This window comes from Gossypium arboreum, chromosome 5, assembly GCF_025698485.1.
Source record: "Gossypium arboreum isolate Shixiya-1 chromosome 5, ASM2569848v2, whole genome shotgun sequence".
NCBI lineage: Eukaryota > Viridiplantae > Streptophyta > Magnoliopsida > Malvales > Malvaceae > Gossypium > Gossypium arboreum.
In genome coordinates, this window is record NC_069074.1 from 92,370,707 (window position 1) to 92,386,260 (window position 15,554).

Sequence of the window (15,554 nt, forward strand, 5' to 3'; positions counted from 1 at the left end):
TATACCGCTCACTATACTAACGCACTGTGAAATGTCGGGTCTTGTACACACCATTGCATACATCAAGCTACCATTGCATTAGAATACGGAACTTGCAACATGTATTCTCGTTCCGTATTCGTCGAAGGAGATAGTTGTGCGAAAGCTTGAAATGAGAAGCTAACGGGTACTTACAGGTTTTGTCCGCTCGTTCATGCCAAACTAACTGTAGTACCTTTTTCAAAATCGCTTCGAGACAAGCTAACTCTATTATGAGCTCTATCTCTCCATATTTCCATGCCGAGAATCTTTTAGCTTCTCCTAGATCTTTCATCTCAAACTCGAGATTGAGTTGAGTCTTCAATCTTTCAATCTCAACTTTGCTCTTAGATGCTATTAGCATATCATCAACATATAAGAGCAAGTATATGAAAGTTTCTTCTTGTAGCTTCTGAAAATACACGCAATGATCAAATTTACTTCTTGTGTACCTTTGCCCTTTTATGAACTGATCAAATTACTTGTACCACTGCCTCGGAGATTGCTTCAATCCATAAAGCGACTTTGTCAGTTTGCAAACCCAATTTTCTTTCCCAGCAACCTTGAATCCATCTGGCTGAGTCATATAGATTTTCTCTTCCAAATCACCGTGTAAAAACGCGGTCTTCACATCAAGCTGAACTAGTTCAAGATCATATTGCGCAACCAAGGCTAGCAAAATCCGAATAGACGAATGCTTCACAACTGGAGAAAACACTTCACCGTAATCTATTCCTTCTTTCGAAGCGTAACCCTTTGCTACCAATCTAGCCTTGTATCAATTTCAATTTTATCAGAAATCCTTCCTTCTTTGCATATACCCATTTGCATCCAATTGCCTTCTTTCCTTGGGTAGTGTCACCAACTCCTGTGTCTTATTTTTATGAAGAGACGCATTTCTTCATTCATTGCTTGCTTCCACTTTACACCATCGGGGTTACTTATCGCTTCGTAAGTAGAAGGAACATCATCATCTGCAATTGGAAGTGCATAGGCCACTATATCATCAAAGCGAGCAGGCTTACGAATCTCTCTTCTTGGCCTTCTATATGCAATTGAATCTTGTTGCTGTAGAGGTTTTTGGTAGGAACCTCTTCATCATTTGTCCCTCCAATATTAGCTGGATCATCGTTAACCTTTTCAAGCTCCACCTGCTGCAAAGTACTACTGGTTTTGTCATCCTTTTGTGAATTCTTGTACTTCAACATGGTTGATTCATCAAAAGTCACATCTCTACTGAAAACAATTTTCCTTGTATTAGGACACCAGAGACGGTATCCTTTTACTCCATCAGTTATACCCAAGAATAATGCTTTCTTTGCTCTTGGGTCTAACTTAGATTCTTTACATGATAATATGCAGTGGAACCAAATACATGTAAAGAATCATAATCGATGTGATTTACAGTCCACATCTCCATAGGAGTTTTCCATTTATTGCGGTGATGGCAAGCGGTTAATTAGATGGCACATATGTAATCGCCTCAGCCCAAAATTCTTTGTCCAATCCAAACATTGGACAACATACATCGAACTTTCTCCAAGTATAGTTCGATTCATGCGTTCTGCCACCCCATTCTGCATTGGTGTATCCCGAACGATGAAGTGTCGCACAATGCCCTCATCTTGGCATACTTGTAGAAATGGATCGTTTTGTACTCGGTACCATTATCGATCAAGTCGTTTGACCTTTCGACCGGTCGAGTCTCCACCATCTTCTTCCATTTGAAATGCATCCAAAACTTCACTTTTCTTTTCATTAGATACACCCATACTTTTCTTGAATAATCATCAACAAAAGTAACAAAATAGTGCATACCTCCCAAAGAAGCTACTTTGGTAGGTCCCACACATCACTTGTGAACGTAGTCCAGAATTCCTTTCGTATTGTGAATTGCTGGACCAAATTTTACCCTCTTCTGCTTGCCCAGAACACAATGTTCACAGAATTCCATTTTGCAAGAATTTGCACCTTTCAACAAGCCTTGCTTCGCCAATGTCTGCAAAGCTTTTTCACCAGCATGTCCCAATCGCATATGCCATAATCTGGTAGCCTCTGAATCTACATTTTTTGTAGAAATTGTTGATGTTGATCCAATAACGTACTTCCATTTAAAAAGTACAAGTTATTTCTTCTTGTGCCTTTCATCACCGTCAATTGCCCAGCTACTACTTTTAGTAATCCATCTCTCAAAGTGATTGTGAGCCCTTTAGATTCTAGGGCCCCTAATGAGATGAGATTTTTCTTCAGGCTAGGTACGTAGCGAACATCTGTCAAGACTTGGATTGAGCCGTCTGATTCTTCAATTGACTGTACTCCACTCCCATTGTCTTACAAGCACTATCATTGCCCATAAGAACAATTCCACCTTCTAGCTCTTTAAGACTAGAAAACCAGTCCTTATTAGGACACATATGGTAAGTACATCCTGAATCCAAAATCCACTCATCCGTTTGACATGCCATTGCCATGCCAACCAAGCTAAAGTCGACTCCTCATCATGCTTCACACATGCATTAGAAATAGCCTTGCCCTTTTGTAGCTTAGGACAATTCTTTTTCCAATGCCCTTTTCACGGCAAAAGGCACATTCATCTTTGCGGGTCTCCTTTGGACTTTCCCTTCTACCAGATTTTTCTTTGTGTGAACGACCTCTTCATCGTTAAGACTTCGCGGTTGTATCTCTGTGATCTCTTTTATCTTTCTTTCGAGTCTCAGATCTATACAACGCACTACTGATCGCATCAAATGTGATCGTGTCCTTCCCATGAAGCAATGTGGTGGTAAGATGATCATATTCATCGGAAGGAATTCAACAACAATAATGCCTTGTCTTCATCTTCAAATTTCTCATCCAAATTTAGCAAGTCTCGCTAAAATTTTATTGAATGAGTTCACATGGTCATTCATCGACATACCGGTGCATACGTGAATCGATAAAGTTTCTTTTTCATATAAAGCCTATTTTCAAGACTTTTCGTTAGAAACTTTTCTTCCAGTGTATCCCATAACTTCTTCTTGATGTCTCCCTCATGATGAGTACTTACGCTCTTTGGCCAAACATAGGCGGATTGTACCACACGCTTGTCTATTGATCTTGGCCCCTCCTTGTCATCCATCTTGTCGGGTTTTTCTTCAAGGGCTATATCTAGCTCTTGCGACATAAGACATCCAGATCTCACATTGCCACATACCAAAATTATTGGTACCGTCAAATTTCTCTACTTCAAATTTTGCATTTGTCACGAGAGTCCTTCGATGGCGATGTTTCTTTGCCATTTTCTCCTCAATCCCAACTACTATATACGTGAACAGTACCGTATTCATAAATAGTGCCGTATATGTGAATAGTACTGTATACGTGAATAGTACCGTAAACGGTCGTATTCCCCAAGTACGAATCTGCTCGATACCAATTGTTGCGCTGAAGCGTGTGAAAGAGTAAAATTATTGTCTTGAAAAATCACACCAAGTTTAATTCCCGGAAGAGAGGTAGATCACGAAGATCACTTAAATACCAAGTCTTTCCTAGCGAATATCCTCTATCGTAATTTAATAGCACAATAAATCACTACAATCACATTCACAAAATATGCAAAACAAATAATAAAGAACACGAATTTTAACGAGGTTCAAGAAATTTTGCCTATGTCCTCGGGCACTACCAAATATATTTCACTCCAAAATTACAAGTGAAATTTACAAATAGAGAGAGAATAATGCCTTAAGTAGAGAATGGCAATTATGGGATGAAGAAAGTAAGAAATGGTTAGGCCTATTTATAGTTGAGGTTCAAGGATCAACTTGCAATGTCCCTATACAATTAGGGACCAAAATTGCAATTATCCCATGCCAACTTTTAACCCAACTTGCCAACCAATATTACTTTCTACTTTCGGTGCCCACCCCATTTGACTTTTCAAAGAATGGTGGGTTCCAATAGAATTCAATACAAGAACTTGTAACTGTGGAAAACTTCCCAGCCAATGAGGAAATGTATCATTGATCTTGTTGTTACCAAGATCTAGCACTTCCAGACCTTTACAATTAAGGATGGATGGTGTCAAAGGCCCTTCTAACAGATTTCCATTTAAGTTTAAATTACTCAATTGGCATCCCTTTGCAAATGTTGGAGGAATCGTCCCATAAAACTTGTTCTTTTTCAGATTCAAGAATTTAAGGCTGTCGCTCAAATTTCCAAAACATTGCGGCATTGTTCCACTCAAGTTATTGTGGGACAAATCAAGAATTTCAAGAGCACTGGCATTGCATATGAAAGAAGAGACCTCTCCATTGAAACTATTATTTGAGATCAGAAAGATATTGATCGTCGAAGCTGGAATCGGAAGATTTCCACAGATCAAATTGGAGCTTAAGTCAAGAACTGCAATATTCTTCCATGGAAAGTGCTCAACTTCTGTCAAAGAGTTGTGAGATACATTTAAGTAAGCCAAAGAGTCATTCCCCACCTCTTGCATCCACTGTGGAATCTTGCCTTCAATTCTGTTGCAAGAGAGGTCTAAGCTTTCCAAACGTTTAAGCCCTTTCAAAAATGGGGGGAATTCACTAAGATTGCAAGATAAAAGAAATAAGCTTGTAAGATTAGGCAATATATGGTTAACACTAGAAGTGCTATTAGATGTTAAGGATAGGCTGTTATATGAAAGGTCAAGATTTTTGAGACTTGAAAGGTTTGAGAACATGCTAAACTCTATGACACCACTAAGATTATTTGAGGATAAAAAGAGACGGGTAAGATTGAGAAGTTGGAATATTGAAGATGGAAGAGGACCTTGGAGTTTATTATGGTCTAACGCTATCAATTCTAGTGATTTGGATTGGAATTCTTTGATATGCCCACTGAATTGGTTTTGAGCGAGATGTATTTCCTTTAAGGAGGAAGCAGTATACAACCATGACGGAAGTGTTCCATTGAGTAAATTGTCATATAAGTGTAAATATTTTAGATTAGGAAAAGCGGTTACCTCATTTGGAATGGAACCTTCTAATGAATTTCCAACTATTCCCAAGTATTCAAGCTGTGTTAAGTTTAGAATTGATAATGGAATTTGTCCAATCAATTGGTTGTCTGACAAGTCTAAATGAGTGAGTTGCAAGAGGTTTCCCAATGATCTTGGAATTTGTCCACTCAATTGGTTGCCTCCTAAGTTGAGGAAATTGAGGTTTGGCAAACCAAAAATGTTTTTTGCGAATTTTCCTTGCAAACCACAACCAGCAAGACTGAGAGACCTTAGAGAAGAGGATAGATTCATGAAGACATGAGCATTAGCAGAAGACATGTTGATTTCATCCAAAAACAGATGTCTGACCTCGGTTAGGTTCTGAATAAGTCCCTCCAGAGCATGTTTGTCAATTGTAAATTGCTCATAGTAATAAATCCAAGAGGAGAGATCAAGTGAAACCAATTTTGACAGGTGGGAGACTTGGGATGGGACTTCTCCTACAAACCTTGTATGAGAAAGGTTAAGATATACTAGACTTTCAAACCGACCAAACTCAGATGGAATTTTGGAATGATTGAAATCATTGAAGGCAAGGTTGAGTTTTTGAAGGTGAGGAAGAAGGAAGAGAGTGGTATTGGAAGGGAAGTTGCCATATAGCCAACTGCAGCTCAAGTCAAGGGCAATAACATGAGCATTTAGGTGATGACAAGTAACCCCATCCCATGAGCAGCAATCTGTACCCTCCCTCCATGAATTTGTCTTGGGATAAGATTTAAGGCCAGCACTGTAATCGCAATACCAAGCAGCATCGTCTGTCTGATTGATGGAAAATGAATTCTTGAACTGGATTAGTGAAGCAGCTTCAGGGTGAGAGCAGGAGTGAGATCCTGAAGAAGAAGCACAAAGATGGGGAAAGAAGAGAAATAGGGAGAGCAAGAGATAGGAGGCCATGTTAAGTTTGTAGAGGAAGATGAAGGATAGCAATGGTATTTATAGGCAACAAAAAATACCACAACATTAGTGTTACAGTCTTTTTTTTTTCTTTTACAATGAAAAGCTATGGATATTAGATTTTCAAAATTTTTGTATTTTTCACAATCATCAACAACCACTTACTCTTCTTTTTACCATATATTTTTCATTCTTAAAACTGGATGTTTTTTCTTTAGCAAAATCTTGTATTTTATTTGAACTCCCTAAACAATTAAAAAAATTAAGATTGATGAGATTATAAAGTAGATTGACTTAGGCTTCTTCTCTATAACACGTAAAGAATGTGTGTGTCTATTCACTTGGCTGTCAACCGAAGCTAATGTGGAAATTATTTTCGACACAAAAGAACAAAATTGTGCTCTATTCACTACTTTTGAGAAAGAAGACTGCTGAAAATTTAATCCACCGATTCCATAAAAACGTGTATACTTTTATATATATATATATATATATATATATATATATAACCTCATAATTCAAATCTAAAATCTCATTTATTATAAATTTTGATAAATTAATTTGGGAATAATTATTTTCATTCGTTAATTTCTTTTAATCAAGTAAAAATTAAAACCAAAAAGACATAATGATTTATTTGGCATTTTTTAACTTTACAAATAAAGAGTCATTTTAGCTTTTCATTCATTTATTTATTTATTTATTGTCTCTTTTAGTCTTGAAACTTGTATAATTTGATAAATCATCTAAAAAAAATGATGAAAAAAGTTAACATCTGTTAACTAACAAAACTAGCACCTACATGGCTGATGTTGATCGTTAATAGTTAAGGTAACACCTACGTGGCTGTTAACAAATACCATACCAACACTGTTTGTTGACGTGACAATGCCACATGATCAATAATTGCTAACATGGTAGCGCATGCCATTGCCCATTGGTGACATATTAACCTTTGAGTTCAACTCAAATTACTCTTTACTTAGTTATAAATTAAGAGTATAACTAATTTTGATAAGAATGGTTACTTTTCATTAACTCAATTTAAAGGACTTAACACGTAAAGTTTGGTCCTATTGCAGAATTCACATACAATGTAGGACATTTACATTATGGAGAATTCAACACCTATATGGGAATTTTTGTATTTCCACAATCATTGTGTTGTTAGTAATCAACAAGCATTTCCTTTTCACCATATATTTTTTATTTAAAAAATTGATTACCACTTTTTACCAAAATTTTGTATTTCATTTGAACTCTCAAATTATCTTCCACACAAAAGAATAAAGAGGAAGAAGACTGCTACAAATTTAACTACCAATTGTCTATTGACTATACTTTGACGCCACAGAAAAAGACTAAGACTATCAATTGTCTATTGACTATACTTTAACGCCGCAAAAAAAAGACTAAGACTACAAAACAAGAAATTATGAAGACTACAAAACATCATTTGCACCGACTACTTCCTTCTTCGTCCATTGATGCAATTGCTATTCTTTGACTTTCTTCTTCGCCTCTTCTCATGTTGGTCTTCAACCAAATTGACAAACCATTTCGGCTGACCGGTTTGGAAAACAACATTTCCCATGACCATTCCAAACTCTACCCCGCATCCATAACCTATCAACACCACTTAATATTTGTCTTCAACGTTGTTAGTGGGCTTTTCATTTTCTGTGAAGTACTTAATATTTGTCTCCAACGTGTTTACTGCTCCCTCAATTTCACATCAATGCATTCACTTTCAAAATAGATTTCCAATACTTCCTCTCACTTAATGGACAAGCAATAAGGAAATTTCAGTCACTTGCAGCATAAATGTACAAAATAATTTACAATATAGACTAAGTTTGATGTGGTGAGGAAAAAAACACCATGAATGATGAAAATTAAATCCAAGTCTTACCTGAAGAATAATTAAAGCCAAGACTTGGTAAGTAGACTAATTACTTTACAACTAAATATTTTTGCACTCATTATTAAGGCAAATATTAGCCAATAAAAGTTGCATAATGATTTATTAAGGCCAATATTAGCCAATAAAATTTTTAAAATTTTAAATTAGTAAAGATAAAATTACAATTTGACCCTCCCTGAAAATGATAAAAATTTGATTTAATCCTTTAAAATTATAAAGATATAAACTATTAAAATGGTGAAATTACATTTTATAACTATTAAAATAGTGAAATTATATTTTTACTATCGTAAAAATTATAATTTTATTTGGGCCCCTAAAAATTTTTATGGGTTCTCCCCTATTTTAGCCCTTGATTTAATTTTTCATCTTTTTTAGCCCTTTAACTTGCATTATTTGTTAAATCACCTCAAAATAAATGGAAAAGTTATTGTCATTAACTTTCTCGACGTGGCATCCACATGACAGTACATGTATATGTCACACCAACAATTAATAATTATTTTTTTAAAATTAAAAATATTTTTATATATTTTTATTTTTATTTTTAATTTTTTATTAATTTTTTAAAATTTTAAAATTTATTAATTATTAATGTGGCATTCATATGACAATCCACGTATATTAAAAAATTAATTAATTGTTGAAAGTTGTTTTATATTAGAATTAGTTTCTGTTTATTGTCCAACCTTTAAATAACAGAGACCATAAGTTGTTAGTCTGCCGATAGTAGCAGGTTAGGTTTTTTTGTTTATTTTCGCTTTGTCTGCTGATTATAGCAACCATCGGGGCTTTTTCTCGATTTTGTTCCAGAATAAAAATCTAAATCAATTAACTGTTTTTAGGTATTTTATAAAAATAAAAGGCAAAAGAGAAGGATATGAGGGGTATTGAGAAGCGACAATAAAAGGTTAGAAAAACAGAGGATGAATTTGCTAATTTAAAAATTGCAGATGACGAAGATAACCCAGTTTACGCTCAAGAATATGGAGAGGAGATCGATGATGAGTTCAAATTATGCCTGGTAGGCAAAGTTCTGACAAACAATGCAATCATGAGGACAGTTCTTGTAGTATTATGGAATCCAATTGAAAGAGTATCAATAACAGAGATGGAAGATAAAAGAGTTCTTTTTCGTTTTTACAACGAATTGGATCTAAAGAGGGTAATCGATGGAATTCCATGGTTTTTCAATAGACACCTTATTATATTCCTTAGAATGGAGAGAGGAGAGGATCTAGTATAAGTACAGTTGGTTTTTTCAAATTTTTGGGTACAAGTCCACAATCTACCATTAGGGTCCATGTCTGAAAGAATGGCAAGACAATTGTGAAATTTTATTGGACATTTTCTGGAATATGATGCAACGATAATTACAAGAGGAGTTAAAAAATTTATGAGAATAAGGGTTTGTCCGGATGTATGAAATCTATTGAAAAGGAAAAAAAAAAAAAGAGGCATTATCTATGGACAGAATAAATCAACCTATGCTTTATTTCAATATGAAAAGTTGTCATTATTCTATTTTATTGTGGAATATTAGGGTATGGAGAGAGCAGATTAACGATAGAGGCACTAGAAACAAATTTGGGATGGGATCTATCTATATACAAGGGCTCCACCTAGAAGATCTATGTAGAATGAAAGCAGATGGTTAAGAGAAGAACCAAAAAACACGGTAAAGAGCGAAGCATGCATGTGCAGAGGCAAGAAGAAGAGCGAATTCACGGAGAATACAACGAATGACCACACACCTAAAACAAGAAGGAGAGAAATAATTATGCAATCGAAATTAGAGGGTTGTAGTAGAGATGTGACGGGGGTTGACTTTCAGATGAGAATAAACAACAATAAGGAAGAGGAAGAGTTTGAAGATGATGAAGAAAACCCAATTGGAATCTTAGAAGGGAAAAAAGGGCAAAGATTAACTATCCTTGAAGACACACAGACAAATAGCATGGTGACAATTCCAGAAAATAGATTATCAGGCAACTGCTAACAAGCAGGTCGACTGGCTACAATGAAAATTTTTAGTTGGAGTGTTCACGGGTTAAGGCAATCACGAACTATAAAACGTCTCAAAAATTTCTTAAGACAACACCAGCCTCAACTTTTGTTCCTTAGAAACAAAAGTTAATGAAAGAAAGATGGAGAGGATTCAAAAAAAGTGTGGTTTCGACAATGGAATTGATATAAGTGCAAAAGGATCACGTAAAGGCCTTTCTCTTGTATGAAAACAAGGGATTTCAATAAACCTTATTAGTTTTTCAAAATCCCGTATTGACATGGAGGTGGGAGATGTTAATGGATTGGCAGAATAGAGGTTTACAGGATCCTATAGGGCCCCAGCTGAATATCTTAATAGAGAATCATGGAATATGATGAGAAGATTAAAAGAATGTCGTCAACTACCATGGTTAGTCATAAGGGATTTTAACAAAATTATGTTCTCATTTGAGAAAAAAGGGGTAGGCAGAGAGAAGAAAGATAAATGGAAGTGTAATGTCCCCTAACCCTATACATTAACTAATAAATTCAACAATTAAATATTAAGTTCGGATTATAGAAACACAAATCGTAATTTTTGAGCTAACCCCCATTGACTTCGTCTTTTCCTTTCTTAGCCGAGTTTTCCAGCACCCCGTTAGCTACATAATTAATACAATTCATGATCATTAATATAGTACAATTTTCACATTAAATGTTTTAATTTTTATTCAACTTTTGTCTAAATTTCAATTTAGTCCCAAACCGAGACTAACTTTTATTCTTCACTTTCAAACTCAATATTTTCATTCAAATTCCAGTTTGAACTAATTTCAACTTTCTAATTTCAGCATAAAACCATAATTTCAAAATTTTTCAGTTTATTCCCTACTATTCAAAACTTATGAATTATTTTACAATTCAATCCTTATTTTACTCCTCCCTTGAATTTCTATCAATTTAACCCTTAATTCTTCAATTTATTCAACATGAACAATATCTAGAAATTTAATAACTTTCAAAATATCAACTTAATTTCATCAAAACCTTATTTCAAAGCTTCTAAAACATTAAAATTAAGTGAAAAGGGCTAAATTGACATACCTATTTAAACCTCAAGCTTCAAACCCTCAATTTTCCCTTTCTTCTTTCTTTTCTACTTTCTTTCTTTCATTCCTCTGCTTTTCGTTTTGCCTATTCTGTTTCTTTCCATCCTTTCCTTTTTCTTTTCTTTATTTCATTTGTTATATATATATATTTATACTTAAATAATAAGTAATATTTATTTATTCATGTATATATTATTAATACATTTGTATTCATTCATAACCATACATTTGTCATAATTTAATATATTCATCATATAATATTAATTTAATAATAAAATTATAATAATAAATTAATCAATTAATGATAATTTAATATATTTTAACACATAAAAATCTCAGATTTTTATGCTTATGCCGCTCACTTAGGACAAATGGCATAATTGCCATTTTGGTCTTTTTCATTTTCTTTTAATGTACAATTAAACTTTTACACTTTATTCAATTTGGTTCTTTTACTTAATTACTCTTAATTAAGCTAAATTCACTTAATTAAACTCTAATTAACTACTCATTTTACTTTGTAAATATTTTTAATAAATATTTACGAATCCATTTTTCAGAAACGGAGACCTAAAATACACTTTCTTGATAACCGTAAAGCTCGGGTCATTACAGGAAGCTTTTTCAAGAAGTACTTGAAGAATGTAATTTGAATGATCTAGGATTTTCAAGACAATGGTTTACTTGGGAAAGAGGACGTCTAGCTGAAAATAATATACGAGAAAGATTGGATAGAAGAGTGGCTAATCCGGAATGGTGGGATAGTTTTTCAGGATATTCAACGAGACATTTAACCCATATCTTCTCGGATCACTGCCCACTGCTTTTGGACATATTGGGAAGCTAAAACGGTAGAGAGAATAGGAGGAATTCTCCTTTTTGCTTTAATGCAAATTGGATTTTTGAAGAAGGTTTTGAAGAGAAAATAAAATGAGTATGGGAATGAAACCAGGACGAATTGCCAAAAAAACTCACAAGATTAAGTAATGCTTTGAAAGAATGGGATAAGATAAATAAATGGACGCGCATCAGAAAAAGAGAAAACTTAAACCAAAAGCTTGCCGAACTTTATTTGGAAGATCCAGATGATGACCATTTATCGGAAATCATGGAAGTTAAGCTTGCGTTGAATATGGAGGTTGATGAAGAAGAAATTTTTTGAGAGCAGCAAGTTAGAGCAAACTGGCTTAAGATGGGTGATAAAAATTCAACCTTTTCTCCATAATTTTGCTTCCTTTCGAGGAAAAAAAGATATATGATTATTGGAACCCAACCATTGTTTGAAAAGTCAAAAAGGGTGGGCACCGAAAGTAGAAAGTAAGATTGGTTGGCAAGTTGGGTTAAAAGTTGGCATGGGATAATTGCAATTTTGGTCCCTAATTGTATAGGGACATTACAAGTTGATCCTTGAACCTCAACTATAAATAGGCCTAACTATTTCTTACTCTCTTTATCCCATAATTGTCATTCTCTACTTAAGGCATTATTCTCTCTCACTATTTGTAAATTTCACTTGTAATTTTTGGAGTGAAATATATTTGGTAGTGCCCGAGGATGTAGGCAAAATTTTCTGAACCTCGTTAAAATTCTGGTGTTCTTTATTATTTATTTTGTATATTTTGTGAATGTGATTGTAGTAATTTATCGTGCTATTAAATTACGATAGAGGGATATTCTGGCTAGGAAAGACTTGGTATTTAAGTGATATTTGTGATCTACCTCTCTTTCCTGGGAATTGAACTTAGTGTGATTTTTCAGTACAATATTTTTACTCTTTCACACGCTTTCGTGCAACAATTAGTATCAGAGCCAGATTCGTACTTGGGGAATACGACCATTTACGGCACTATTCACGTATACAGTACTATTCACGTATACGGTACTATTTATGTATACAGTACTGTTCACATATACAGTAGTTGGGATTGAGGAGAAAAATGGCAGCAGCATCGTCATCAGTAAGGACTACTGTGACAAATGCAAAATTTGAAGTAGAGAAATTTGACGGTACCAATAATTTTGGTATGTGGCAATGTGAGATCCTGGATGTCTTATGTCAGCAAGAGCTAGATATAGCCCTTGAAGAAAAACCTGACAAGATGGATGACAAGAAGTGGGCCAAGATCAATAGACAGGCGTGTGGTACAATCCGCCTATGTTTGGCCAAAGAGCAGAAGTACTCTGTCATGAGGGAGACATCAACGAAGAAGTTATGGGATACACTAGAAGAAAAGTTTCTAATGAAAAGTCTTGAAAATAGGCTTTATATGAAAAAGAAACTTTATCGATTCACGTATGCACTCGGTATGTCGATGAATGACCATGTGAACTCATTCAATAAAATTTTAGTAGACTTGCTAAATTTGGATGAGAAATTTGAAGATGAAGACAAGGCATTATTGTTGTTGAATTCCCTTCCTGATGAATATGATCATCTTACCACCACATTGCTTCATGGGAAGGACACGATCATATTTGATGCAGTCCGTAATGCGTTGTATAAATCTGAGACTCGAAAGAAAGATAAAAGAGATCACAGAGATACAACTGCAGAAGTCTTAACAGTAAGAGGTCGTTCACACAATGACAAATCTGGTAGAAGGGGAAAGTCCAAAGGAGACCGCTAAAGATGAATGTGCCTTTTGCCGTGAAAAAGGGCATTGGAAAAAGAATTGTCCTAAGCCACAAAAGGGCAAGGCTATTTCTAATGCATGTGTAGCGGAACATGATGAGGAGTTAGACTTTAGCTTGGTTGGCATGGCAATGGCATGTCAAACGGATGAGTGGATTTTGGATTCAGGATGTACTTACCATATGCGTCCTAATAAAGACTGGTTTTCTAGTCTTAAAGAGCTAGAAGGTGGAATTGTTCTTATGGGCAATGATAGTGCTTGTAAGACAATGGGAGTGGGTACAGTCCAATTGAAGAATCACGACGACTCAATCCAAGTCTTGACAGATGTTCGCTACGTACCTAGCCTGAAGAAAAATCTCATCTCATTAGGGGCCCTAGAATCTAAAGGGCTCACAATCACTTTGAGAGATGGATTACTAAAAGTTGTAGCTGGGAAATTGACGGTGATGAAAGGCACAAGAAAAAATAACTTGTACTTTTTAAATGGAAGTACAGTTATTGGATCAACATCAACAGTTTCTACAAAAGATGTAGATTCAGAGGCTACCAGATTATGGCATATGCGATTGGGACATGCTAGTGAAAAAGCTTTGCAGACTTTGGCGAAGTAAGGCTTGTTGAAAGGTGCAAATTCTTGCAAATTGGAATTCTGTGAACATTGTGTTCTGGGCAAGCAGACGAGGGTAAAATTTGGTCCAGCAATTCACAATACGAAAGGAATTCTGGACTACGTTCACAGTGATGTGTGGGGACCTACTAAAGTGGCTTCTTTGGGAGGTATGTACTATTTTGTTACTTTTATTGATGATTATTCAAGAAAAGTATGGGTGTATCTAATGAAAAGAAAAAGTAAAGTTTTGGATGCATTTCTGAAATGGAAAAAGATGGTGGAGATTCAGATTGGTCGAAAGGTTAAACGACTTCGATCAGATAATGGCACTGAGTACAAAAATGATCCATTTCTACAAGTATGTCAAGATAAGGGCATTGTGCGACACTTCACTGTTCGGGATACACCACAGCAGAATGGGGTGGCAAAACACATGAATCGAACTCTACTGAATAAAGTTCGATGTATGTTGTCCAATGCTGGATTGGGCAAGGAATTTTGGGCTGAGGCAGTTACATATGCGTGCCATCTAATTAACCGTTTGCCATCAGCTGCAATAAATGGAAAAACTCCTATGGAGATGTAAACTGGTAAATCTGCTACTGATTATGATTCTTTACATGTATTTGGTTCCACTGCATATTATCATGTAAAAGAATCTAAGTTAGACCCAAGAGCAAAGAAAGCATTATTCTTGGGTATAACTAATGGAGTAAAAGGATACCGTCTCTGGTGTCCTGATACAAGGAAGATTGTTTTCAGTAGAGATGTGACTTTTGATGAATCAACCATGTTAAAGTACAAGGATTCACAAAAGGATGACCAAAACCAGTAGTACTTTGCAGCAGGTGGAGCTTGAAAAGGTTAATGATGATCCAGCTAATATTGAAGGGACAAATGATGAAGAGTTTCCTACCCAAAAACCTCTACAACAACAAGATTCAATTGCATATAGGAGGCCAAGAAGAGAGATTCGTAAGCCTGCTCGCTTTGATGATATAGTGGCCTATGCACTTCTAATTGCAGATGATGATATTCCTTCTACTTACACAGAAGCAATAAGTAACCCTGACACTACCCAAGGGAAAGAAGGCAATTGGATGCAAATGGGTATATGCAAAGAAGGAAGGATTTCCTGGTAAAAATAAAATTCGATACAAGGCTAGATTGGTAGTAAAGGGTTATGCTCAGAAAGAAAGAATAGACTATAATGAAGTGTTTTCTCCAGTTGTGAAGCATTCATCTATACGGATTTTGCTAGCCTTGGTTGCGTAATATGATCTCGAACTAGTTCAACTTGATGTGAAGACTGGGTTTTTACACGGTAATTTGGAAGATGAAATCTATATGACTTAGCC

General features: G+C 35.2%; 1 protein-coding gene across 1 annotated transcript; it reads right to left on the reverse strand.

Annotated features, from left to right (window-relative positions):
- Nucleotides 1–1,870: 1,870 nt before the first annotated feature.
- Nucleotides 1,871–5,932, reverse strand: LOC108479207 (receptor-like protein 7). The gene is made up of 2 exons (XM_053027670.1): nt 3,971–5,932; nt 1,871–1,936 (listed from the first exon to the last, which is right to left on the reverse strand). The coding sequence occupies exons 1-2, from the start codon at nt 5,930–5,932 to the stop codon at nt 1,871–1,873; spliced, it is 2,028 nt and encodes a 675-aa protein (XP_052883630.1).
- Between the last annotated feature and the right edge of the window lie 9,622 nt (nt 5,933–15,554).

What these genes read in the sequence shown, in the direction of transcription:
- LOC108479207 (XM_053027670.1), bottom strand. Translation starts at nt 5,932, where the DNA reads ATGGCCTCCTATCTCTTGCTCTCCCTATTTCTCTTCTTTCCCCATCTT. An exon ending in TTCCACAGTTACAAGTTCTT is followed by an intron (nt 1,937 to 3,970) that starts GTATTGAATTCT and finishes CTGGGCAAGCAG; the next exon opens with AAGAGGGTAAAATTTGGTCC.